Here is a 27003-nt window from a genome sequence, read left to right on the forward strand (position 1 = left end):
TTTTAGCGTGATTCGCCGTGGGTCGTTGCTTTCTTAGAAAGATTAAGCGATAAAATTTGTACCGAAAACGCGTAGACGTCGCTTAATTTCACGACATTCCACAATTTAAGGCAAATTTCCTTCCGAATAACCTTAATTGGTTCAGATGAGCGTTAAACTACGAAAAAATCGTACTAAAATCATTTGTGTCACGAAATGTACTTGTTTTAGGCATTTCCAGCGCGAGTTTTATTGTACGTGCTTAATCCCTATTGGTTTGATTAGTTTCCAGAAATATCCGGAAGATGTTACGAGCAATTGCTTTCCCTCGCTATGGGAACCATGGGTCAACAAACGCGCTGACAATAACCCGCGAGCGATAACCTCTTACGACTTGTTTACTATTGAACCGAATGATCCTCCGAATTGTCGCAATTTTGAACAGCGAATCGGTTAAGAGCTACAAAGCTAAATGAATATCGAAACTATGTTCATATTATAACTTTTGTTTTTTAATTTTGCGGTTCGACATGAAGTATATTTTGGCTAAACCATCCCGAAACATGTCCCCAATGACTACTTGAATAGTAATTGAATTTATTTCTGTTTGCGGTTGCTAATGTAACTTATAATCTTGCGAGTAAAGCTCCGAATGTAGGGTTGAGGTTCGCTTACGCGAGGGCACGATTTTATTATTTTAGCTGTACCTTTTTACCAAGCGCTTATACAGGGTAGTTACTTACTACTTCTCCAAAACCTTGAGCTTGCGAGGTTATTCGAAATTTAATTTCCTAATGTCCATAAAGAATGTGTCCTAAATATTTCAACTTCGTGGCTAAAATATTTTCTATCAATAGCCTATCACTGTTTCCACTTGGATTTTGCTTCCTTATTTAAAAGGAATTCTTACGAAAAATGCATTCATTCGTAAACAGTCCCAACGGGTTTTGGGATGGGACAAGAGAAAATTGTTACTTTTTTTTATTGATTGCCGCGTGTATTTATTTGAAGAAAGCTTTGAATGAATTGAATAGGCTTTTTTTAAATGTCAAGTGGTATTTTGAGGTATCGAAAAATAAAGCAGATTCCACTTACAAATTCTTCAAATTTGGCATATTTTTGAAAGCGGACACTTCCAGAACTCTGACTTCGGAGGCCGTCAATATTCTATTGAAAAGAGAGTCGGTGTGGAAAAAAGAACGCATTATCAAAAGCCATAGCTTGTGACTTCGCGGTGTATGTTAGTAAAGGAAAGCCGCATTCCGGAAATGTAAGCGACTCGAAAAAGAATAAACCAGGGTTAGCTCGATGGAAGGCGGGATAAAAAGTATCATGGCCGTATACATCGCCTTTAGGTAAACCCGCGAATATTGGGGACAGTTTTATCTACGGAAGCGGATGAAATCGAATCCGTGAATTATGGTCAACTTACAAAGTACGGACATGTTCCAGTTTGGAGAAATCGCCTTGTTGAATTCGACATATCTTGTTTCCAGATAGATCCCTAGAATAAAAATAAATAAAGGCAATATTGAAATAGCAGCCATCTATTTGCGGCTGTAAGGGATCCCGCGAGAAACCGGTGAATTTAATATCGCCAGGCGCCTATAGCCGCGTTCACACTAGACACTTTGGAACCGTTTTAAAACGATTTCGAAAGTACAAATTAACCGCGTTCCCACTAGACACTTTGAAACCGTTTTAAAACGGTTTCGAAAGATCAAACTGTAAATTTTTGCTGTCGAATGTATTTATGGTATGGCTATTAATATAATCGACACCGAAAATGTTCAATTTTATCTTTCGAAACCATTTAAAAACGGTTCCAAAGTGTCTAGTGTGAACGCCGCTATTGTAAAATTTTGCTGTCGAATGTATTTATCGTATGGCTATTAATACAGTTGACTCCGAAAATGTTCAATTTTAGCTTTCGAAACCGTCTAAAAACGGTTCCAAAGTGTATAGTGTGAACACGGCTAAAGAAACACTAAGGTTTTCCGGAAAAGCCTTGGAAAATATTCGGTGGTTAATTTCTAACGAAACTTTATTGTTTTTGGCTTTCTTGAGCTCTGAGCCACAGCAATGTCCTCTTCCGCAGCAATTCCATTCCACTATGGTAACGTGTCCGTTATTATTATTATTATTAAACTGCTAATCTTTTAAAACGTAAAATGAAGCCATTTCTCAAAAAGGACGAATATTCTCCTTTAATAACGTGTTGAGAACCTCTTTTATTTAATGTAGAGGCGAAACTCCGTAACCCGATACAAGCTGTTTCTGTTCGCTAAAAATCGGTTATGACTTCGTACTTGTGGACGAAACTCCTCTCTCAAAAGGGTTTTAATTATCAACGAAAGTGTTAAACCTTAGGTTGAAACGGCAACATTTCCGAGAAACGTAGACAATGGACCAAAAAAATCGTATCCTTGAGAGGTTAAGCGCGTGTCAAGTGGGCGGCAGGAAGATCAAAATACGCGCTCTTAAAAGACCGCTGCATTTGACAAGTAGAAGAGCCTCAGGGCCTAAATATAAAAAACATTCTCGTCTAGTTTTGAATTAGAATTATTCTCGATTGTGTAGCAAAATATTTGTCGCCTTACGCGCTAGAGATGCGTTTTTCTAAGAAAATGTAATTTTTTTGAATAACCAACTCAACTCTAGCGAGCATTTACCTCATCCGAGGATATTCGCCGGAAAAGCTTTTTTCGTGGCGGTCGAAAAGAATTTTCGCGCTTAAATGGGATACTTACTGAAGAGCGCTTTATATTCTAGAGAGTTTAAAGCGATACTCCATCGAAAAAGGCTTTAAAATTCAATTACGGCAGTTAGAAAAGGCGAGTGCGCAACAGTTTGCGAGTTCACCCTCACCCGTTTATTGTCACGGGGATAATGAACTTTCGAGGTTCTAATAAGCCGATCTAGCCTATAGCTACTATAGAAATTTCAGGTAACATATATTTGCGCCACGAAATTCTAAAAAGAATTAATAGTTTAAACTTTGGCCATTTAAAAGTTTCTTTACTGCTAGAAAATATTTGGACCAGCGTCACGCGCTGAACCGTAATTGGAGAGTGAAAAGTTCGGGGCACGTACGTCTGAATTGAAAAAGTGCACAAAATTCACTCGGACTGATAAAAATAGAAATTTAGCTCGGATTTATATGAACTTAAATTTTAAGAAAGCATTAAATATAATTCCAGGCGTGCTGTAAATCTTGCATTAGTTATAATTGTACTCCAGTAATGTCAAAAATATATAAAAATTAAAGAGCCCATCTATTAGTTGGTTAGCCTCTACCATGAACGTATTTAGGTTTTGGAGAACGTGAGAGTCAACCCGTTTACAGAACCAAGAAATATAGACAATGTCAGACTGAAAATAGAGATTAAAATTAAAATAGTAACACCATCTGTTGGGAAGTGATTTTAATCATTTTTGATAGAATAAATGAAAATCTACCTACTTTTTTCATATTTATGATTAAATAAATTAATGAAAATTTAAAATTCATAGTTTCACGAGCTAAATTAAGAGCGAAATCAAACTTTTCCGTAACAAATTAATCCAGTTATCTTCAAAAATAAACTCATACGATTTCAGAAAACTAATAAATTCTTGACAAAAGTACAGTAACGTTGTCTTTTATTCTACTTAAAAGTGCTATAAACTTCACGTAATGTTTCCTTTCCAGCGTTTAAATTAATAAAATCTCCAAAGTAGATGAAGAAATGTATTTCTCAGCGTTGTATCAGAAAAGGAAAACTAACGAAGTAACTAAAACATGTTTGAAACTTTATTAGCCTTCTATTGGTTGTTTAATATAGTGTCTTCTGCTTTATAAATATCATTGGGAGCTAGATTCAAGAGACCTACTTTGATATTTTGATTCATTCAAAATGTGGTGGCAGAGCTGAGTGGTTAGCCCTTTCACCTCGTAGCAAGAGACCTACTTTAATATTTGGATTAATTCAAAATGGGGTGACAGAGTGGCTAGCATTTTTGCCTCGCAGCAACAGGAGCCGGGTTCGATCCCAGTCTTACTGTAATAATTAGCGTAGGGAACTGTTGGCTTACGTGGCATGAAGGGCTTTATAAAAAACTTTCTTACCCAATTTAACCCAGCCTACTGAATTAAAGGCATTAAAAGTCGCTTGATGACTTAGGTGCCTTGGTATTAGCTTAGCTTATTATTATTTATTTTTATATATCGTAAGAAACGCTTATTTAAAATCAGAAATTTTAAGTCGATTAAAGGAGAACCAAAATTTTCGAGGTTTTTTTACAGAAAGGTAGGAAATTCATTAATAATTATGTCCCTGAAATTTTATATTTATTGGAAAAGTGTTTAAAAAGTTACGCTACTTTTTCCGAACGGCTTCAAAAATTTCAGAAATCGCGATTGAACCTACGTGCAGCGCCAAAAGAATGAAGCGGAAAAAAATTGAGAAAGGGTGGCGTGTAAGGCATATTAAAAACACGATTAACTACCATCTATCAATATAACTAGGTTAAAAAGCCAAGGAGAATGTCGTAGCAGACGGCAGTTCCGACCAAAAAACGATAAAACCGGGGAAAAAATATTTCGTTCACGAGATGGCGCTGCGGGTAGGTTCAACCAAGCGGTTCTGAGATTCTCGAGTCGGGGGGGATAAAACACGAAATTTGGTTGCTTATAATAAATCCAATACTGGCAATATTAACATGAAATTTTTTGTATAACCATTTTCGGACGTCCTCTATCGATTTAAATGGGTTTTAACCAATTTTAGGGTGGTGGCAGTTCTCCTTTAATATTTATGCGCAATATTGACTCTAAAGATGTTTCGCGAACTGGAAATTTCGATACGCGTTTTGTTATTTTAATACCAAAACGCAGTTTCCTCTCTTTAAAAAAACACGAAACAATCCTATTAAATTATACAGTCTAGAAAGGAAGGAAAAAGGGAAGGTAATTTTTCGAAAGCCGGAGAAAGGATTAAGCTTAACGCCTGTTGGTTTTCATTTTTCCCGCTGGGTATTAAGATGGCTGACATTTAAACCTCGTCCCGAAAATTCCGAAGTTTTTGTTGCGTATTAATACGCTCACGGCTTAAATTTTACACCGGCTCGAATCAAATGATCCTTGAAATGTACTTCCGTTACTAGGCTATCGTTAATCTTAATTGTAAATTTAAACGTTTGATTTATGACTTCATTTTTTAAAATAATTAAAAAAAAACAATTTAAATTTTAACGACTCGGGGAAACTCCGAGACGCTTAGATATATTTTTTAAGAAAATTATTTTTTTAGAAAATCGCTTGGAATTTTTTTGTTGGCAAGTATAACTTTGACCCGACTTTTGGAAAGTTACCACACGGGGTAAGAAAGCATAAATCTTTCAAAAAACGCATCTATCTTTTATGAAGCTTCAACTATAGCCTCATCTCCCCCTCCGTACTATTTTGCCTCTGGAAAATCTTCCAAAACGTTTTTTTAAATCTTTTGTGGAACTGAAGTGAAAAGAAATGAAAATTGTATAGGCCAGTTTTATAGTCGCGAAGGCTTACCCCCGAAAACAGATCAATCAAATACGGTTAACTTTCATTTAGGCCTTTTTATATAAGGGAAAAAAATCTAGTCTACAGCGTAAAAGTAAGGGTAATTCGAAGCTACTTAACGTTAGACCCTAATTGCGTCGCTACCGTAATAACTACCATTATGAGAAATAAGAAAATATACGAGCGGCGTTTCTTCATTTGGGAGAACGTCGGAGAAAGTCCATTTTTCTATTAATAGAAACTCGGAGGTAGTCAAGCGTGACTAGCCGCACGAAAGGCGTCCTTCGACAGTTTAGGACGAAGGTAGCAGTTAAATAATTCATATTTCACAGTGGTTTGGACGAGTGCCCTTAAACCAATTACAAAGTTGGACCTCTTTCTTGTTCGAGTATTTTTCCCGGGGAATACGCTAGATTGGGGCGGGATTTCTTCGCGGGGAACCCGGCATTTACTCATTCCTATTGACTCGAGTGTTAGAAATCTCTTCGCTTTCTTAGCGTAATTTAGACGTTTAAATTCAATGCAAAAATCCGAAGCTGCAACAGCTGTCGACGCTAAAAATTATTTATTCTTGGTAGTATCGGATTTTTGGATATAGTAGAAGAATTTGAAGAATGCCAAGAAAACTTTATATTTTTCAATTACCTCTAGGCGGTTTATTCGAGATTGTGTTGGGTTTAAGTTTATAAGGCCAATTTTTGAAATACTTACAATTCTTGCGTGCCTGCCGGTAAAGGTTGAGGAATTGTGTTGAGGCTTCGGTGTTCGCAGTACAAATGCGTATCCGAACAGCGGCATTCCTTTGGCACCAGTGAAAGGGCTGTTGTAGTGGGTTCAAATTAAAGAAACAGTAAAGAATTTAGTTCTTAATGGGGAATGTGCTAAGGTGATTATCACTAGGCTCGTGTTCCTCTATGCGGAAGATAGGCCCGTACCCATCCACCAAAACTAGGGGGCGCTCAAGATATTTTTGGGGGTGCTAATGCCTTGATACTAATAACCGTCATTTTTAACTCTCACTCGTGAAATTAGTAAATATTTCTAAATTAATTAAATTTTTTTTTCAGTTATGAATTTCGGGTTTCGTTGAAAACATAATATTTTATTAAAAATATTTAAATTCATTTTAAATAGAAAAACACGGGTAACCGATGTTATGTGTGATATCAGTTGTTTTACTTTTTTAATTAAGGATTAATTTTTTTTCATTGAATGTTTTCATAAATAAATCCAAATTCAAAGATTTTGGTTTTTTCCCTGTCAAAAGCCAGGAATGTTAGATTTGAATGCCTAGCAAAAGGCAGGTTATTTATTTCTGTTTAAACTGAAACGATATTCACATGTAGTGGTACTGTACTCGGTTACAGGTTAAGAAAGACAAAATATGTAGTACATTTGACGGAAAGATACTACCACGAATTAATAAATCCGCGGCGGGAAATTCGAATTTCGCCTATTTTCTGTTGAATTCCTAAATTTTCCTACGCGTGTTATATTAATCCATTTTAGAAATATCTAAATTTCAAAGAGATCAATAAATATTTTATGAAGATAATTATTTTTAAGCTTCATTATAGCGTATTTTAGTATTATGCTCTTTTACAATCATCAAATCGCGAGTTTATGTACGTCAACGTGGTAATCTCTTCATTACCGGTTCTATATTTACCCTGGAATTTTATTAGGTATGCCTCACTAAAAATAAATTATTACTATTGTTTTTAAGTATTACCTTTGTTAATTTGATTAATTATCGCTGTTAAATGAAACTCAGTATAACGGTATTTTCCAAAATTAAATAACGCTTGCGGGTATACTTAGAAATTAAACCGTAAACAGGCCATAATCTAAATTCCCGCCGCCAATTTACAGGAAATTCGTATCTTTCCACCAAATGTACTAGATATTTCGCCTTTCTTAACCTGCAACTGACAAGGAGACGACCCGATTTTGTTGAAACTCGGGTATAATGTACACCTCTATGTAACTTGAAAAACTGCAAGGGAAAAGTTGCGACGGGCTTTCGTATTGCCATGGCAACCGAAAACGTTGTTGACAACATGATTTGGATTTTTTTACATTGAAAATAACATGGGAATCTGAAGGATTTTAAGGGTCCCCAATTGACCAAATTTCATTTAAACTTGATCAAATTTAATTTTAAAAATCAAATTAAATGTATTTTTAACGTTTTTAAAAATTTCAAAAGTTTTCTTTTTTTAAAAGGTTTCAAAGGGGGGACCCTAAAAATCCTTCAGATTCCCATGTTATTTTCAATTGAAAAATTTCGAAATCATGTGGTCAAAAACGTCTTCGGTTGCCATGGCAAAACGAAAGCCCGTCGCAGCTTTTCCCTCGCAGGTTTTTTAAGGTACAGGGAGCTGTACATTATACCCGAGTTTGAACAAAATCGGTAATTATCACCTCGGGTCGTCTCCTTGTAAGTATACATCCAAAGGTTGCGACGGTTGTCAATACACTTTTCTTTGGACTAAAGGTATCCTTAAAAGCAACACGCTGTTTGAAGATCTCGCAGAAAACGTTTTCAAGAGCTCCACCTAAATAATTTTTGCCACAACTACCTAGTTCTTCCAATAATATTCTTAAATCTGTAAATGGTTTCAATATATTCCTAGAAAGTAATTGTTGTCGTTTCGTTACATTTCGCACTAAATTGCAGAAATTTTTAGAGTTTTGTTATTAATATTTCAACTTTTGCGGCAGTGAAACGCGCGAAACTATAGTAAAAGGGTTTTAAATATTTACTGAAATTAAATTGTGATGTAACTCGCTAGTAAACGTGATTCTCGTTTTTGATTAATATTCAAATATTTCAGATCCTATCTTTCGATAGTTGAGCAATCGATTTGTGTTTTTTGGGTCGGTCGCGTTGGGTATGCTCAAGTATTAATTTGGGGGTGCTGAGCATCCCCTGGGCGCCCCCATGTACGGGACTGGCTGAAGAGGAATTATTTCGGCTACTACTAACTCGGTTACGAACCTAGTAAGTCTTAGGTTACACCCCTTTTCTCTCAAATATTTATGCCTAATCAGGACTGTGTTCTACGAAGTTTAAATAGTACCAATTAAAGTTATTATATGGGTAAATGCTTATTTGCGTCATTCAATATATAATGAAAAAAAATTCCTTTCCTATTGGAAAATTATTCAACCTTGAGTTAGTTCTAGTGGTTTATTTTCTCTGTAAATTCTTATTTGTCAATGCCAATGGCATCTTAACGAATTGCGCAGAAAATAAAATTGAACATATAGTCGGAGCTTTGAATACTAATAATTTGTAAAAATATAACCTATTGAAGAACATTTGTATGTAAAAAATATGAACTAAAAACTATTCATTTTCCATAGTAGAAAAACAAACGATATTTAACATTGAATTGGAACAACTAGTTTAGTCGACTATGAATAGAAAATGGATGATTTAGGTCGTCAATATCTCATCCAATTTCTGTCGATCCAACAAGTTGGCGCAACTAGTTGAACCAACTCAATTTTACTCGTCTTGAAGACGTAACTAGTTGTACGACGTATAAAAAGAAGGCTGCGTATAACCTTGGGCCAATTACGTATCGCTAGATATCAAAAAGATAATAATGAGAGGTTATCTTACAGCATCCCGCTTCTATATTTTTCTCTCGATCTTCATCTGGCCTTTTCCGAAAAAGACTGTTCCAAAAATCCTTCCGATATCGATCCTCTGATGGTCGGTATAAAATATTGGACAAATTCCACACCGAAAGGAAACAAAATCGTCAATCATTACCCAGCAACGGATCGAATTTCGTTTTTACGTAAGAGCGAGAAAGAACCCTACCGTTTTATTTCGATATATTTTCCTATTTTTAGGAGTAGACGCCAAATGATTTCGGGCCACTTAAACACACCCGATATGCGGATTTTTTTATCGCCAATGTAACCCACAAGCGGAACCCTAAAGCTCGTCTGTCAAACGCGGAACATTTAATGGATTTCGAGTTACTTTTGATCGAGGATAGTGACCTAGACCTATTTCGGTATCGTGGTTAATATTATGAATATAGAAAAACGCGAAACAACGGAAACACTGATTGCCCCTTTCCTGCACGACTTATTTATTATCCGCAATAATGGTAATAATCAGCTAGGCTATAGCTAACGGTACGAATTAAGTGATATCATAGCGTAGATTGTATCTAATCGATTGTAAAATTGGGGTTAATTTGGTGTAAATGTTTTGAGTGTGTAGTATACTGATTTGGGCGCATAGCGTTCAACGTGAAAGGGATGATTAGATTACGAATTTATCATTTAGTTCTCAAACGGAAAAATAAAATTATCAATCGACATAACTTATTTAAAAAGATTCATCATTTGCAACTTAAAATTTAATAGTATAGTATGGGTAAATTATTATTTTTTTTTATTCAAAGAAGGAAGAAATAAGGGCTGATTGAGTCTGAGAAGACCGCGAGCCCGGCGAAGATTTTGAGGGGTGAGTGTGACGTGTGGGACAAATTCAGTCCGCTCGTCCACCTGATTAATCAGGGCGAGATATGTGTAACGGCCACGCCAACGGGGGGATACGTGGGGGCAAGGGTGGAGACACCCGTGGTGGAAGTATTCCGACCACCCGTTGGGGGATTGGTAGTCGTCCTCACACGGCCATCCATAAACTCTGCCTCCCAGACGCTTGGGATTACAGGAGTACGCCACCACTCCCGGCATGGGTAAGTTATATATATATATTGAAAATTTGAAAAATCTAACCCTGCGAAAATTTGGTTTTTAAAGATTATTTAAAATTTAAATTCCGAATTTAAAAAACCAAATATACTTTAAATTTTAATGTCTAATCTATAAAACACTACCTGTAAGTTAAATAAACTCATAAAGTTAATAAAACTCACACTCTAAAATTTCTGATATTGACGAGCAAATGCAAATAATATTTCTGTAGATCATTCCAAATGGCATATCAATATCTATTAAACCTCCAAGATACATGTAACAGCTCAGTAATGGTTCGTTATTTAAACCTACGCATTATACCATATTAACAAATCTCAAATACTCAAATAAGATCATGATACGAATTTTAAACCAAGATGTTGAAAACCTAAATACACTTCTGTTTTTTCTCGCGATACCCAAAATAAATCTATGATAAGACAACGACGAGATTGCTAGAAATCCCCACAATAGCACCTTATCGTGAAGATTCCTCATCCTATCCATTGAATACCGATAACTATCGTTAACCCATTTTATCGAAAATTGGAATTTGAAAAATGTCAAAATAAAGTCAAAAGAGAAAATGCACTTACCGCAAAACCATTCGTCCGAACCGTCCAAGCAATCGGATTTGCCGTCGCAGTTTTGCCTCTGGTTTGAATATATTGGGAATACATTAATTTAGAAGACGTATTTCCATATGATGGAATCGAACGGGCTTACTTGTTCGACGCATTGTTCCGAAGAGTTGCAAGGGAAAAAACCGGGCATACATCCGCTGTTGGTTCCGGATTTTTCTTGAACGATTACGGCCGTGATCGCACCTGTCGGGACGCGCGTAGTGAAAAGAATCAAAATTGGACTCATCCATATTTCATAATTCCATTTCCGGAATGTTTTCCACCGGGTATAGAAAAATATGATGGAACGACTATAGAAAACTCGAGAAAAAAGAGAGCTACGTACACATTAAAAGGGAGAAAAACAGGAAGGAGGTGTGTGACTGGCCCAATCGAGTCATGGCTCCGATATTTCTCATCCTGGCAAGATCCCGCTCGTCCGTTCAATTCATCGGGGTACGCTCGCCCAAGCTGCCAAGATTGAAATAAAAAGTTAATACCAGGGCTGGGAAGAGCGTATCTCGATACACCTCCGTTAGTTGACAGTTTACTTAAAGTTACGCTATATCTTCCTGAGAAGCCCAATAACCCGCGTAACCCCTTTGAAGTTAAATGTCAGCTGAAACCGAACTCGTTCGTATATATATAAGCAGCCTTATTTTTCGTCGACGGCCTTGAGCTCAATATTTGTTTACCTTTCTTGATAGGTCCGGCTTAAGTACCTATATGGGCATTACGCGAAAGGATTTGTCTGACCACTTCTGCAAATGTAAAGACCTGTCTATGAGTTAGAGTGCAAAATACGTATCTCCATTTTAAATCTTAATGCCTAAAGTTAATAACATTTCAGATAAGGTTCGTAAATAAGCTTAGCCACGCTAAAAGGAATCTTATATTTTAAATAGACGCTTAAATAAGACCTGTTCACTTATTTTCCTCAAAGTAGTAATACAGAGAGCCAGGACATGTAAAAATGTTGTATTTTAAAGCGCGCGCTGCTCGAAATTTAAATACGGAAAGGTTCGTTCAATTTCGCCCGCGCCACCTGAAAGGAAAAATTAACGCGTTTGCTATCAACTTGAGCCTTACAAATAAAACTAACATTTTATTGGGGATATTAAAAATAGAGCGACATTTATTGAAGCGCCTATTTTCTTTTATTTTAAAGTAGTGTTGTAAGTCGGAAAATGGCCGAGGCCTCTTTTCCGGAAAATTTTCCGTATTATTCCAAAAAAAAATTAAAAAATGTTTTCATTCCATGATTAGTGTAATATATTGTAAACAAATTTAAATAAAGCGGCATTTTCGCCTACTTTTTTCAAATAATAAAGTAAAACTAAACCTCTAGACTAGTTTAAACTGATTAACAATTATGTAACACTATTAATGTTTTGTAGTATGTTTACTGATATTAGACATTTCATATCGATAAAAAGTTAAAAACATTAAAAACCTTTAAAAAGTAATTGTTTCATTTTTTTATTTTTCTGATAAATTTTCCGCATTTTATTTTTCCGCAAAATTAACAACACTATTTTAAAGTGACTCCGCATAAGTACGCTTGCTATATAGGTTTTTCGCGACGAATTTAAACATGGCAGTTTTCTCAAGGACGTTAGAAGTATAAAACCAACAAAACTCCAGATACGTGATTTTTCAATCTGGAGCTCGCGACACTTGGTGCAAAATATTTTTGTAGCGGCTTTTCCTGTAGAGTGTATATTCTAAAGAAAGGCTTTTAATTAAAACTTTCGTCAGGGATTTACCGGGTGTTGCGATCACTCTTAGGCGAGCAACTGTGTTTCAAGATTGAGGGAATATACAATCCCAGTTCGACTCTCTCCATCTCGTTTGCCCATTTACAATACAAGGGCGTGTACCGGGGAAGCACCCTGTACGAGCGAGCTGATCAACAGTAAAAAGTGTCTGCTTTGCATATATCAGCTTTCTCAGAGTTGTCAATGGAAGCTTTCTTTTCCCAACACTCAATATCAAGGGAGCGGCTTTGTTTGAGTGCCTATAACGAGCCCTTGACCTAAATTGGTACGGTTATGATGTGCCGCGTCATTTAGTGCTAATAATTTGAGATAATTTATAAAGGCTATACGATATAATATAACTTATCTGTATACTTGGACGCTTGGTCCGCGTAATGATTGTTGCCGCTCTGATAATCTCTCTTAACAGCAGTCGTATCGATTGAGGACAAGGAAGAGTCCCAGTTTTGCTTGCTCGATAATTGTAACTTGGAGGCATCTCTTATAAGCCGATAAATAGCGGCTAAGGATCCGTAATGATACCCGAGTATAGCGGTTTTACTGGAAGGGAACCGAGAATGCGAAGGTTTCAATATTTCTCAACCATTTCAACCCTTCTGTCAGATTAGGTCGTCTTTCACTATCAAGTTTTGGTAAATTGTTATTGAAGGTATTTTTAAGAAGGGTATTTTTGGGGAGAGGCTATAAGGACTTTTGAAATGTAATTAATTGCAAGAGCCTTAGAAATGGATAACGTACAATTACCCATTTCCCTGTACGGCTAATGTTATTACCAAATATTTTCCAAATATAAGGCGTGTATTAATTTGCCTGCCTTAAGTTGTAAATACAAAATTTACTTTTAAAACACATTTTTCAATTGTAAAAGCTTAAAAATTAACGTTTATGGGCGTCGACTGTTAGATGGTCAAAAATGTACAATTATTATAATTTTTTAATCATTTGGTTCCGTAATTAACTCGTCAATTTCTCCAAAGTTTTCAAGAACAGTCAGTTTTACGACTAAATTTTCGTTGCAAATATTTAAATATAATAATTTGGGCAGATCTTTTTGACTATACAAAATTAAATGCTGGTATTAAAGGCAATTTTTTTCCGTCGATTATCGCGTGAATACGTGGAAAACGAAAACTCAAGTTGTATTCATCAACGAAGTTGGGTAAATTGTTGGCCAAACATGTATAGAGGTAATGTTGCGCGCTAAGAGGAAATTTTTGAGATCGCTCAATTACGTGTTATGGCAAACATATGATATGACGGCTAAAAAAATATCCTCAGGGTCTGTCTTTATAGTCTCGCGTTGGTATATACTTATTTTTCCCGATGAAAACATATTGGGTTCTGAGTTCCTTCATTCAATCTTTTATGTTTGTTTTCCGCGTATTCGTGAGGTCATTTTGGAGCTCTCCAAACTAGCTTCCCACTCATTCGAAAAGGGCTGCGGGCGATGTCCTTTTATGGAATAACTGCGTAAATAGGTGGTCTGGTTTTGAGGTCAATATGCCAAAGCAAACGTTAATTGCCTTTTAACCGCAATCGAACTTAAGTCAAAAGATGACGTAGCTCCAAATGCGTCTTTCCTTTTATTCTCCTCATTTCTTTCTCGGAATTGAGCAGTTCTCAGAACCTGATTCCGCCAGTGCCAACAGGCACCTAATGACAAAGGGAGGGTGGGTTGCGCATATTTTGCGACACCGGCTCGTCATTAGGGGCAATTTTGGGGACACTTGCTTTTTTGTCGCGCTCATTTTTAGTTGTATTCGTCGCGGGAGCGTATCCATTATGGTTTCTCTCTACCTCTTTCTCACACCCGGTTAATGACTGACGTCAAGCCGAAGCCCTCGCCAGACACGCATCACAATGAAAAAAGTAGAAATTAATGAATGAGAGGGGCAGTAGCCTCGCGATATTAACATCCAATAACGTAAAGACACGTCTAAAAATTACACGATGTTTTATTTGGAAAATATGCTGGCAATTCCTTCGAGAATCGAGATTAGGTCAACAAACGGTTCGAACTTAGTGATTCTTAACGTATCTTCTCCCCAAACTGTCTGGCCTCTGTCGAAAATGTTAAGGAAACACGTAGCCACGTGTTCTACCAATATTGCTGACCTTGAAATTTTTTCTCTTGGGATAATGTTACCAATAAATGAAATTTCTAGGACAAATATAGACATATTTTTGAGGTAATATTCGAAAATATTATTAAACGTTATTTGCTCCTGTAGAGGTGTTCAACCCACAGCACATCGTTGTTAGGGAAAAGATTAATTTACAGGGGTGACCTATTAAAGTAATTTAGAGCTTTCCTTTGAAGTGTTCAGTTTGCGAAAACGAAATTCGACTTTCGACACTATTTTTAACCACATACACGCAAGAGTTTAAAATCGATATGGTTGGCAAAATCTGCTAGCTTTTTTTCTGGATTTAGAAAGATACATAAGTATAAAGCAAAGCCCATTTCGGAGCGAATTTGAAACAAAGTTTTCTCTATCAGATCCTTCACCGATTTTTCTCTCTGAATATATACGCTAGTAATCCTTCGTTGTATCTATTTTCCTCACAATCCAAAAATATGTAAAATTTACCTTGAAAAGAGCAGCTAGGCTAGGCTAATACCCAAGGCACCACCTTAGGCCTAAGTCATCGAGCGACTTTTAAAGCCTTTTTATTTCAGGGGGCCGGGTTACAATGCGTAGGAGGGTAATGGAAAGCCCCGCAAGCCACGCGAGCCAACAGCTCCCTACACTAACTATTACCGTTAACCTGAACAAGTTTTAATGGAAGGGGAAACCGAAGAGCTCGGGGAAAACCCCTCTAACCAGCGGGGAGAGATCTTGCAAACTCAACGCGGAAGGAGTGGTTCCAAGTTTTCACCCAGTGCCACAAGCGGGGATCGAACCCGGCTCCTCTTGCTGCGAGGCGAAAGTGCTAACCACTCCGCGGTACAGTTATTTTCAAACGTTTAAAACAAAATTACGTTTTTGAAAGTGATTGTTGGAAACATGTTTTTAACAAAGATTTAAAAAAACAACATTTAAACAAATTGGTGTTTTTTAAAATCTTTGTTGAAAACATGTTTGACAAATAACACCAATGTTTTTTTAACAATGGAAACTATCTGCTTTAAACAGGTTCTTTTTCAAGATACTTTTGATATATTTTTTTAGATTATGAGGCAAAATATAAAGCGAGTTATGAAACTTATAACAACCCTGCTCATCAATATCAGATAAAATTATTATCCTACGTGGGACTTTCAGCAAACCACTCGGGTCTTAACCTTAAAAGCTTTAAAGAGTCTTGATTATAGATGTAACGAGGCAGTGTCTGTTTACTAAAACGCAAATGACAAGATAAGTACTTTTCGAAATCAGAGTAGACGTACTCTTCACAAGCAACATTAAATTCCCCAGCTCTATCACTTTGAAATTAAACTCTCAATAGAGGCGGAGTTTTCAGGGCTCATCGTCGACTATTAAAGCCACGAAAGGGCTTCAACGAATGATTCTAAGTATGGGTGGCGGTGCTAATTTTAATTACTGTGTTGTCCCACTCTTCGGTGACAACGTGTTACGATACCCACGAGGACAATAGCAACCTTTTAGCGAACTCCGGGAAAGAGATAAATAGGATTATAACGCGGAATTAGTATGAAACTATCGAAAATTCAACGGAATAAAGTGTACTGTGAAATTTTAATCATAAATTGGGTCAATTTTAACAAGCAAGATCGATCTTTGACGCGTAATTTTAATCATCGTCACTATCGTCATCGCGGTATTTTATCCCCTCGATGTACGGTTTAATTTCGGAAACGTAAGTTTGTAGTAAGTCGAGAAAGGGGCCGTTTTCTTCGTTCGATTCCAGCTCCAGCCATCTCCGTTCCAGTTCAATCTTACTGTCCACCGTCCCTCGTATTTTCGTCTTCAACGCGCGAATGGTCTGTTTCAAGGTCTCCTCGTACTTCGTCATCAAGAAGTTGTAATGTTCCATTTTGTCCGTCGTGTTGGTGAGCCGTTGATCTCGTTGGAGCGTCTCTTCGCTGGCCGTGGTCTCCGCCAGTTGGTCTATGGCTCTTCCCTTCTGGAGTAAAACGCCCAAATCTTCCGTTTCTTTCGTCAGAGCACTGAAGTATTCGTTACTATCTCTCAAGGATTTTTCGGCTACTCGGGATAAAAGTTCTTCTTGGGTCAGGTCTTCTTCTCGAGCCAAAAGCGCGCTAAGACATCTGGTAGTGATGGCGTGGCCAGCCTGCTCTTCCAGGGCTAATATCCGAAGGAAGTTTTCAGTCAGATCAGAAACGGCATCGTAGGCGGAAGTTGCCATTTTTCTATTCCTCGCTCTATTTTCTTTCGCCTTTTTGCGTCTTGAAAGAAGATTTGCTCGCGTCTTTTGACTGCGATTCCCGCTTTTTTGTTTTCACTAAACTGAAATCGATAAATGGTATAATGTGATGGGAAAAATAAAGGAACTTATTCAGATATTAGCCGTATACGCGGCAAAAAGGGAAAACTATCAAAGAAAGGGGCTTAAAGATTTGGGAAGAAAGCGCGCCCATAATACTTATTAAGACACGAAAGACGCGTTAATTCGGGAACCCTAATGTTGGCTGCAACCGTTAAGCGTCCTCCAATTTCTCCGTAGAACCAGAGATACTTTCGTGGCTGTTCTGGTTTAAAGTTGGCAATACGAACCCGCCTCTCTATTCGCGTAGTTAAATTTTTGGCATCCCGTAACTCCCAACTCGCTGCCAATCCACGAATTGACCAAGGTGTCTCCAATATTTAAACGCTTCTCCAGATACTTAGGACCCGTCTAAATTTTAACATTAAATTATCAGTAAATATTAAAATGAACAGCTGTAATTCTTAGTCGCCGTGCTGGAATAGTTGTTGTTTGGGGAACTAATTTTCTAAGGAAACCTAGCCTGTTAAAAGTAAACTATGTGCATTGCGAAACTCGAACTCTATAGAAATCCATCGATGACGGAGAAAATATATATTTCGGGAAAAGCCAAACGCCGCAGAAATAAAGTCTTTTGATAGCGGGTAACGCGCCTCGCGAGTTCTTATCGAACCGTTTTCATTCTTTTCAACCGCCGAGGGTCGCGAAACCATTCAATAGGCAACCTACGATTCAATAAAAACTTGGAATATCTGTTGGGCGGGCTGTAACATTAAATAAAAAAAAAAAATATATATATATATAGTTGGCCTAACGTATTTGATTTTAGGAAGCCCCAAAATGTGTAGGAAAAGAATGAATCGGTTAAAAACTTGGGAAGCAATAGAGCAATTGAGTGTAACCCCGAAATAACTGTTTAACTGACCTTTCGTTATTATATTATTTGCTTCGATATTTTTCAAGAGCGTTGAGAAACTACGAAAACACTATCCGTTAATATTAACCGTTAAAGCTTTTATATTTTTGTAGGCTTAATACAAAGCGAGAGACGGTTTATTTAATATCAAGCGCGAGATCGAAAGTAATCGCGTGTTTTTATTTGAAAAAAGTCGCAAACATATCGTGAGCGTTGTAGCTTAGTTAGATTTTCCACGAGTACTTTCGGAGTCCGCAATATGCGTGTCACGAGACTATTATTTGCTTTGGAATAGAATATGGTCTTTGTAATAGTTTATTGGTTTAACTTATAAATAAACAATAGTTAACGCTCGGAAATCGACCAATTGAATGTCCAACGTTTATACTTCACATTGTTGGAAAATTCAAAGTTATTAAGCTACCAAGTTCGAAAATTGAAAACGAAAGCGGTCGGATATTCGGGGGAAATTTTTCGTTGATTCGATTCAAATTAGAATTCCGAGCGATGACAACCTTGACATATGGCTTTGAGATATACAAGCGCATTTATTTTCAAATTGCAAAAAAAAAAAATCGGTACGAAATGTTAAGTTAATAAAAAACAAACTTAACATTTCGTATATATTATTCCCCACCACTATACCTCTATTCGGCTTTGCGTTGCTACGCAACGCGTTGGAAATTTTTCTCTTTTCGGTGTAATAGTCGCGAGCCAGATTTCCCGCACGGTACTGATGATTCCCTAATACAACGAAACCGGTCTATCGTTGGAATTTATGACTATTTTAGTTAGTTTTTTTGTTTTATTTATTTTTTTACTGGAAGATCTATAGTTGGTCCGAGATTTGCGTCTTTATGTTTGCTCGAAGACCTATTGGTATGAGTTATTTGTAAGTATTTGAATTTCTTCAAATTTGTTTAGGGTTTATAAGTTTTCCATGGTTGGAATAGAGCTAACTATTGGCTTCTCCATGAACACTTAAGTATCGCGATTGGAATGTAATCCATTGACCAATTTTTGATCTATTTGTATCGCCGAGGAGAGGGCAACAACCCAAACGTTATTTGAAGTGCTCCTTCATTACTGACAACGGTTTTTTGGGTGACAAAGTCCAGAAGGATAAGGTCAATGATCCGATTTCGTGTTATTGCGGAGCCGGATCGGATTCTTTATACTCGGTGGATTCTTTTTATTAGTGAGCATTCGTGGAGGGCAGAGCCCCAAAACACGAACCCTTTAGCCTTCCGATTTTCTACTATTTTATTTCTTTCATTGAGGTTCTATTGGTCAGGCTGTGGACCCGATAGTATTAGCTATACTCGCCGCAATAAGTCGGAGAGACTCGCCCCAGGGAGGGAGGTCGGGGGCGAGACTGGATGTACGATGAAGAGATGATCAAGTGCTAAATAGATCTCACCTTGTCAGCGTGCCTGGAAATTTACTCTGCGTGTAAATAGGGCGTGAAATTTCAAATTATCGCCGGGTTGTCGTCATCCCCTGACACATCTAAATAAACATCTGAACCATTCAATTAGCATCGATGGAAGGTTACTATTTTGGTTGTCTTTAGCTTTCGTTGTATTTCCCAATTTAATGACCCGGGAAAAGTACCTCTTTGTCGAAACCGAAATATTTGGTTTTTAAGCGTTGCAGATTTGGCGCAATATGACACTCATAAGTAACATAATAACGAGAAGTATGACCTTTTTCCGACACTAACATTCTCACTAAGATCCGACTTCAGACAGTCAGAATAATCAGTCACTACCTGAGAGCAAAAGTTAAGTAAGTCGAGATACGTGACTTTTGAAAGAAATTCGAAATAAGAATCCTTGAGTGCTTTTATATTAAGGTGACTTAGTACAAAATGTTCAATATATATTTTCACTCTATTTTTATCAATTTTCATTATTAGATTATCATTATCATTATGCTAGATTTCGAACTTAAAACTGATTTTTCTCAAATAGGGGTTTTCAGACTCGCTTGACTCTTGCTCTAAGGTAAGGGGCTCTGTGCTGATAGCTAACCCTATAAAATCAGTTCGATGATAATTTTTCCTAATTGACTTATGAGCCATGAATAGTTCCCTCACTGTAATATCGGTGGATAACTCAACTTATTTTATGGACTAAAACCTTATGGACGATTAAACAATATGGATGTTCATGGCTGGGGAATATCCCAATGTAGCTATATTGAAAGTTCTTTTTTTATTTTTATATTGAGAAATTTAATCATTGTTTCTCGAATTAAATTAGGTTCCAAAGCATACAACTGGGGAAATAATTTTTGTCGTATCCCTATATCGTCGACTGAACGGGAAATCCACGTAACATTTTGAAGAGCATTTTAAGAAATTAACAATTTAGTTGCTTATGTGAAATGGCATAATATATTTTAAGCATTGAAAGTGGTTTTTGATGACAAATAGTGGCCCAAAAATTAAACAGTTTAATTAATTAAGAAGTCACTTATTTGCTTTCTTCCGGGGATCCTAGTTTCTTGTCCCAAAATCGTTAAAGCATTATGCAAGTAAGTCTAGTTATATATTTCTGTTATACTGTAATTTAACATGATAATATATCTGATGCTACGTTAACGGGTTTGGTTATAACCCCTTTTCACTCTAAGCAACAGCTAATAATAATAAACTGTTTAGATTCATTTCAAAAGGTGTTTAATTTCAAAATTAATTGAAGTACATTATACGCAATATCGCGTTTGGAATTAATGTTTTAATAAGTTTCTGAACATTACGTTTCCTGCCTTCATAATGCCGGGCTATAATTTAGAGATAGGCCTAAAACCGTTGCGAGAATCAACATAGGAGTTAAATTAACTAGTTTATTCCAGTCCATTTACTACGACTTCAAAAGGACTCTCTTCATCTCGAGTTGATTAAATGTTATAACGCTGCTTATAAACCAGAAAGTTTCAAGGTCACAATCACATCTGCGTATCTCAGAGACTAAGAATCTCAAATTTGATTAACTTAAAATTATGTTGTATTTTACTTAAAGGAAATACCAAATATAATATTTAGAAAGTCACTTAATATTTTACGAGGTTAAGAACAAAATGGGTGAAACTCCCAAAAGTAGTTGACTAATGCACTTAAAAAATTGAACGGGGGCTTAAGCGCTTGTTACGTCCCCCTTTCTCTGTTTTGACGCCGCTGTATATGTTTTCTCAAAATTAATCCACACAATTATTTAAATTTTTAGTAGATTATAGAATTCGTAAAGGTTTCTTTGGGTATAAATAATAATAAATAATTTAAATAGCTTCTAGAATTCAATGAAAAGGTTGGATATAAGATCTATATACAAATAAATTCCAAAAACTAAAATAATTTATGGTTTTCTCGGTGAAAAAAAAACTAGCATCTGCCAAGTTTGCATCTTTTTATAGTTTTGGCCCTGTACCAAAGTAACGACTAAAAACAATTTATATTATTATATTTCCGCTTCAGCGCTCTACATTTATTGGTTCATAATGATCTATTAGTTAATACGTTCAGAAATATCGTCATCCTTATAAAATACCTACCTTATAATATAATTTTCGTTGCACTACCAATCTAGATGTTTGTCATTGGAGAGTCGTTCACAAGTAGCAATCAAGTCCACTCCTTACGAAATTTGAAAGTGTTATTAAAGCGGCTGTTTTGAAGTTAATTTTCGATTCGTTCTTGCACTCGAAGCATTCCTATTCTTGTAGTCTCAAATTCAATTAGGTTAGAACAAAATAATGAATATCCAAAAACACGTGGCGGCGGTTGACGGAAGAGCGTTTGTTACTTCTCGGCCGTTTCATTGACAAGCGCAGAATGAGCGAGCCTCTCTCGTTTCCCTGCGATCCAGCCAGTCGCGGAGACAGATCTTGTACCTTCCACAGAGAACCAGAGAGCGGGAGAAAAATTGCAGTAACAGCCTCCCCCCCCCCCCCCCGGATCCCGGTCTTCCGAAATAAGGAAACTTCCCTGCTCGACACGTAGTCTCAAAAATAATTTATATTGAAAAACTAATCTTGTATTAACAAATTCGACGTTATTAAAATCGTACGTTCTTTGAATGTTTTATTAAACGTAATGCGAATTTGATGGCTAGTTGACGATTTTGAGAAGCCAATGGTTATTTATCTTTGAGTGAACGACAATTTAGTCCTTAGGCACACCTTTAATGACACAAGTTCGTGAAATAAATTACTCTTAATTTCGTATCTACAAACGAGGTTTTAATAGTAGTGAATAATTTTGGGCTGTTGCTTCCTCGTCCTTCCAGTCGTAATTGTTGTTATAAAAGAACGAATAAGATATTATTAGACTTTTTATTATTTTTTTAACCATTTTGGAGGAAATGTTAGAATGGTTAAACCCGTACCAGGATTATCTTCTTAACTATACGATTGCAAATAACTTATTTAAGTTTAAAATTATAGATCAGAAAAACGGATAAAATACATCTGTGTGAACCTGACTTATTTCAACAGATATGATATATTAGCTAAGATGTCTCGCAATGGAACGAAATTTTCCGCTTTCGTATGATTTTAGGCTCAAGTTTCGTTCAGTTTTTATTCGACACCTCTGGTATGCCTTCAAAGCAGCGAGTTATTTTTCTACAATTTTTTATAGCGATTTCGATTTCAGATTATATCAGAAAAAACGCGTCCTTGAAGGATTTTTTTTCTACGAACCATTTTTTTCTGCAAGATTTCGCTATGGCTTGTGTATAATAACTAAAACGCTTCTTCGAGCGGAAAGCGTACGTCAAGCTTGTAGGATCTTTGGCCGACATTTTCTAAGCCTAACGACGGGTGTTAAGCTTAATATACATGTAGGAATGTCTACGAATAAACTGACGGATTCTATAGACGTATTTAGCCTTTCTGATATGTGGTTTTATCCTCTTAAAATTCAGATAAAAAACGTATATTAGACATTTTTTGGTGAAAAGTCGTATTTATTAAACGATTTAAGTTATCGATTACTTTCAAGGTTAAAGATAAGCTAGCGGAAAAGAGCCGATCTTTCTAAAGCGCATACCTGACCAAGGGGTCGGACATTCATTAAAAAGCGTACAGGATTTGCAAATCCAGTGGATTTTTTGGATTTTTCACTGGATTTGTGTATTTTGTATTGGATTTGTGGATTTTTGAAAAATCCAACGGTATTTGTATTTTGTATTGGATTTGTGGATTTTTGAAAAATCCAACGGTATTTGTATTTTTTTGCTGGATTTGTGGATTTTTCTCTTGGATTTGGTGGATTTTCTACTGGATTTGTGGATTTTGGAAAGTCCAACTGTACTTTTTAAAAATCGTCGAATTTGTATTTTTTGCTGGATTTGTGGATTTTTTCTTGGATTTTGTGGATTTTCTACTGGATTTGTGGATTTTGGAATTTTTTTTAAAAATCCTCGAATTTGTATTTTTTGCTGGATTTATGGATTTTTTCTTGGATTTTGTGGATTTATGGATGTTTCTCTTGGATTTTGGGGATTTTTTGGATTTTCCCGTGGATTTGTGAAAAATCCTGAATTTTTAAAAAATCCAAAATTATTTGAGGAATTTTTCGTGGATTTTCGATTTTTCTGTGGATTTGTGGAATTTTCTCCTGGATTTTGTGGATTTGTAGATTTATTCTATTCATTTTGTGGATTTGTGGATTTTCCAAGTATTTTGGGGATTTGTTAACAAATACAAAATCTTTGCCGGATTTTTGGCGGATTTAGGATTTTTCTGTGGATTTTTCGCTGAGCGTAAGGGATTTTTCTGAATGTCCGACACCTCTATCAGACTCATGGAGGTAGGAAACACGGAATTCGGAAAATCCCGATTTCGCTCTACACGGGAAGCATTTGCAGGAACACATTCTTAGCCGTTTTTATGAAGTGCACTTTCAACATTGAATCGGGGCTTAGCCCGAAAAAAAAACCCCACTGTTTTGAATTTTTATACTAGCTAAGACTCTGCAAAATCTATTGGGCTCTGACGTCCGGCTCTGCTTGCGCAGAAAGACCTAAAATGGATACGACTATCGTGTTTATAACAGCTCTAGCTCTATTTAGTCGAAAGGTCGAAATAAATAATGTGACCGAAAAACCCATTCTACTGTATTCCGGTATTCCGAGAAGTTTTTGGGAAATTCTGTGAAGTAATGGATCAACACGAGGCGTTTTCTTTTCGTCATCGGGATAGCATATACAATAAACAACCCCATATTTCCGACTAAAAAAAACCCAGCATATCAAACCCACGTTCGAGCGTTTTCATGCTTAGAAAAATCGTATTTTATGAGAAAATACGGGTCCAATACCCGTGTTATAGAGCAAAAACGTGTTAACTCTAACACAAGCGTTTTCATTCAATGTTGCACGGATTTCGAAATTCGGTTTACAGCAAACACAAATTTACTACATCCATGAAAAGATAGTGATAGACCAATGAAATTTCAGCAATTAGCGTAGAGAAAAAACCTTTAACTCAAACCTTAATTGATGCTACACTATTTTTGCTTTATCTCGAAATATTTTTGCAACTGATTCCTTGGATTTAAAGACAGCTTATGGACCAAAAAAAGTTAATCCCAAATCTCTTAGCTTCTCTAGCAACATAAATCTGCCGTCTCCACCAATAATACATTTAATTAGGCCTGAAAATTCGGAAAGTAGTTCAAATTTGGAAATTCATCGAGGTGGAATTTATAAATAGATAAACGTTTTCATTGGAAATCTTTAATTAAAGGAAATTATTATTTTATCCGAAAAACGAATAAAATTTCGGAGCGGTAGCTAAGTCGATTTAATTATTCACTTAATGTTGTTAAAAGTGGGATGGGGGGGTTTCGTCGAAATATAAATTGGTTTTCAGCGTTTCCCTCTGTTGACAATTCGTGGGGATGCGAGAACCAGAGCTCGAACTCGACAAAAGTCTACACGCTACCCTGGAAATGAAAGCGTCGTTACGAAGTTGAGTTTTAAAATTTTAATTAACTTCTATAAAAGTCGCGATGGTTCAAATTGGTTCAGATGGGCGGGCGTTAGCCCCCGTCCGAATGGGTCCGCCCAATGAGATAGTTCATCGCCCTCGCGTTCTCAGTTTTACTCAACTTTCAGGGAAATTTTTCATTTTAGCGCTCTTAAGTGAGACGGAGGGGTAAATTCGATCGCTCGGTCGACGCCCATAATTATAGTCTTGGAAATTAATTAAACGAGGATCGCCACTAACTAGGCACGTGAGTTCGGCTCTTCCGTAATCATTAGCCATTCGACCTCCCTCCTGTTTTATATCTATGTGGTGTGGTGTCTCTGAGCGTTACGGTATACCCAGAGTTGGGCTCGGGCTCACCTCACACTTTTAGGGGGGAAACTCTTTTGGGCTCACTTTCACAAATAGCATTTTGTGGGGACTCGTGTCAGTTTCAGCTAAAACGGTAAACTCGGGCAGTGAATCAGAGGCTTTTAGCTACGTTTCTTAAATATTTTCCGTGTGCCAACTCTTTAGAGTCTTTAGTAAAATATCGTTGGGCTCGTTTCGGGCTCCACTCTTTAGTAAAATATCGTTGGGCTCGTCTCGGGCTCAACTCTTTAGTAAAATATCGTTGGGCTAGTTTCAGGCTCAGCTCTTTAGTAAAATATCGTCGGGCTCGTCTCGGGCTCAATTCTTTAATAAAATATCGTTGGGCTCGTCTCGGGTTCATCGATAACTAGATAATTTCAAATTGAACTCATCTTATCCTCGGAATCACTACCGTTATAGCATATAAAAGGTGACGTGCTAAGTTCGCCCCAAAACGATACCACAAAGGATAAAAATTGTACTTCTTTATGACGCCACGTTGAAGCAGAGATTTAAGAATTGTTTTTATAATGAATGAGGTCTGTAGTGTTTGTGTTATTTTATTGGAAGACAGCGCTACACGATTTCCTTCTTAACTATCGTTCTACGCCCCACACTACGACGGAGGAAACACCAGCCAAACTACTATTTGGTAGACAAATCTGTTCGAAAATTCCTCACCTTGTTCAACGGTGCATGCTAAATTAAAGCAGACTAATACCAAGAAAGCTAAACAATACGATAACAGGAGTGGTCGTGCCACAAGCCTGCTGTATTCAAGAAAGGCGATTCGGAATTGGTCCAACCAATCAAACGAAATCAACTAACTTCAAGTTTCAAGCCAGTACCTATGACAATCGTAAATGTGAAAGGCAGTATGGTTACTGCAACAAATAAGGAACGTCGTGGTTTCGTCATTTACGTTTTTGGTGAAATGGAGAATCTGAATACGTCTCCAATGGTAGCGACGATGACACCACGCCTCCCCCTCCTGCTCAATGCGTCGCAATCGGTGTCCTCCTCACTATTTCATTGACGAACTCTAGTTGCTATGACAAACCTACCTTCCTCTAGTTCCTATGACAACCTACCCTCTTTAATTCATATGTGATGTAGTGTGTGTGGTTTGATAGATATATAGATATTTACAGATGGCACCAGCCTCTTTATAATCAGTCTTAAGATATACAGACAATGAATAGCTGCGGAAGTCAGAGCGTGACTTTTAGATAAAGGAATAAATATTGTGACCGGGACCAAGTCCGAGAAAGAAATAAATGTTTGTTGTTAACTTTAGAGCTATTCTCTCATTAAACAGTTATACGCGAAACATCACAATGTCTTTCACATAAATATTTCATTTGGAGAGAAAAATTGCCGCAGATGGACTCAGCTAAGCGCTGAACTCGCTCAAGGCTCATAAAATTAGCTTATATCTAATTAGCTAAATATGTGTTGGGCTTAGTACGGGCTAAATATGTTTTATATATTTTTAATAGACTATCTCAAGCTCATTGTTTAACAAAATATAATAATAATAATAATAATCAGCTAGGCTAATACCCAAGGCACCACCTTAGGCCTAAGTCATCGAGCGACTTTTAAAGCCTTTAATTCAGGTGGCCGGGTTACAATGCGTAGGAGGGTGGTGGCAAGTCCTGCAAGCCACGCGAGCCAACATGA

The 27003-nt window shown here is 36.8% G+C and overlaps 2 protein-coding genes across 4 annotated transcripts in view; both read right to left on the reverse strand.

The window, feature by feature from the left end:
• LOC149932980 (uncharacterized) overlaps positions 1 to 21587 on the reverse strand; it is a 44152-nt gene extending 22565 nt beyond the window's left edge. Inside the window, exons 1-8 of the mRNA XM_090155607.1 lie at positions 21529 to 21587; positions 11216 to 11340; positions 10973 to 11073; positions 10843 to 10900; positions 9150 to 9236; positions 6230 to 6338; positions 1412 to 1483; positions 1075 to 1146 (exon numbers count right to left, since the gene is read on the reverse strand). Of these exons, the coding sequence (XP_090011733.1) occupies positions 1075 to 1146; positions 1412 to 1483; positions 6230 to 6338; positions 9150 to 9236; positions 10843 to 10900; positions 10973 to 11073; positions 11216 to 11288 (572 nt within the window). The 5' untranslated portion in view covers positions 11289 to 11340; positions 21529 to 21587. The remainder of the gene's footprint in view (positions 1 to 1074; positions 1147 to 1411; positions 1484 to 6229; positions 6339 to 9149; positions 9237 to 10842; positions 10901 to 10972; positions 11074 to 11215; positions 11341 to 21528) is intronic.
• LOC149932981 (uncharacterized) lies at positions 16340 to 18117 on the reverse strand. Of its 3 annotated transcripts, XM_090156416.1 has the most exons (3): positions 17983 to 18117; positions 17348 to 17468; positions 16340 to 17080 (listed from the first exon to the last, which is right to left on the reverse strand). In XM_090156416.1, exon 3 carries the CDS (start codon positions 16977 to 16979, stop codon positions 16404 to 16406), a length of 576 nt encoding a protein of 191 aa, XP_090012542.1. In that variant the 5' UTR covers positions 16980 to 17080; positions 17348 to 17468; positions 17983 to 18117; the 3' UTR covers positions 16340 to 16403. The 3 variants fall into 3 exon arrangements, with proteins under 3 accessions (XP_090012542.1, XP_090012541.1, XP_090012543.1); XM_090156415.1 differs by lacking the exon at positions 17348 to 17468; XM_090156417.1 differs by lacking the exons at positions 17348 to 17468; positions 17983 to 18117 and adding an exon at positions 17217 to 17236.
• Positions 21588 to 27003: the final 5416 nt, after the last annotated feature.

This window comes from Leiobunum rupestre, chromosome 8 (genome assembly GCF_980474605.1).
Source record: "Leiobunum rupestre chromosome 8, qqLeiRupe1.1.hap1, whole genome shotgun sequence".
Classification (NCBI taxonomy): domain Eukaryota; kingdom Metazoa; phylum Arthropoda; class Arachnida; order Opiliones; family Sclerosomatidae; genus Leiobunum; species Leiobunum rupestre.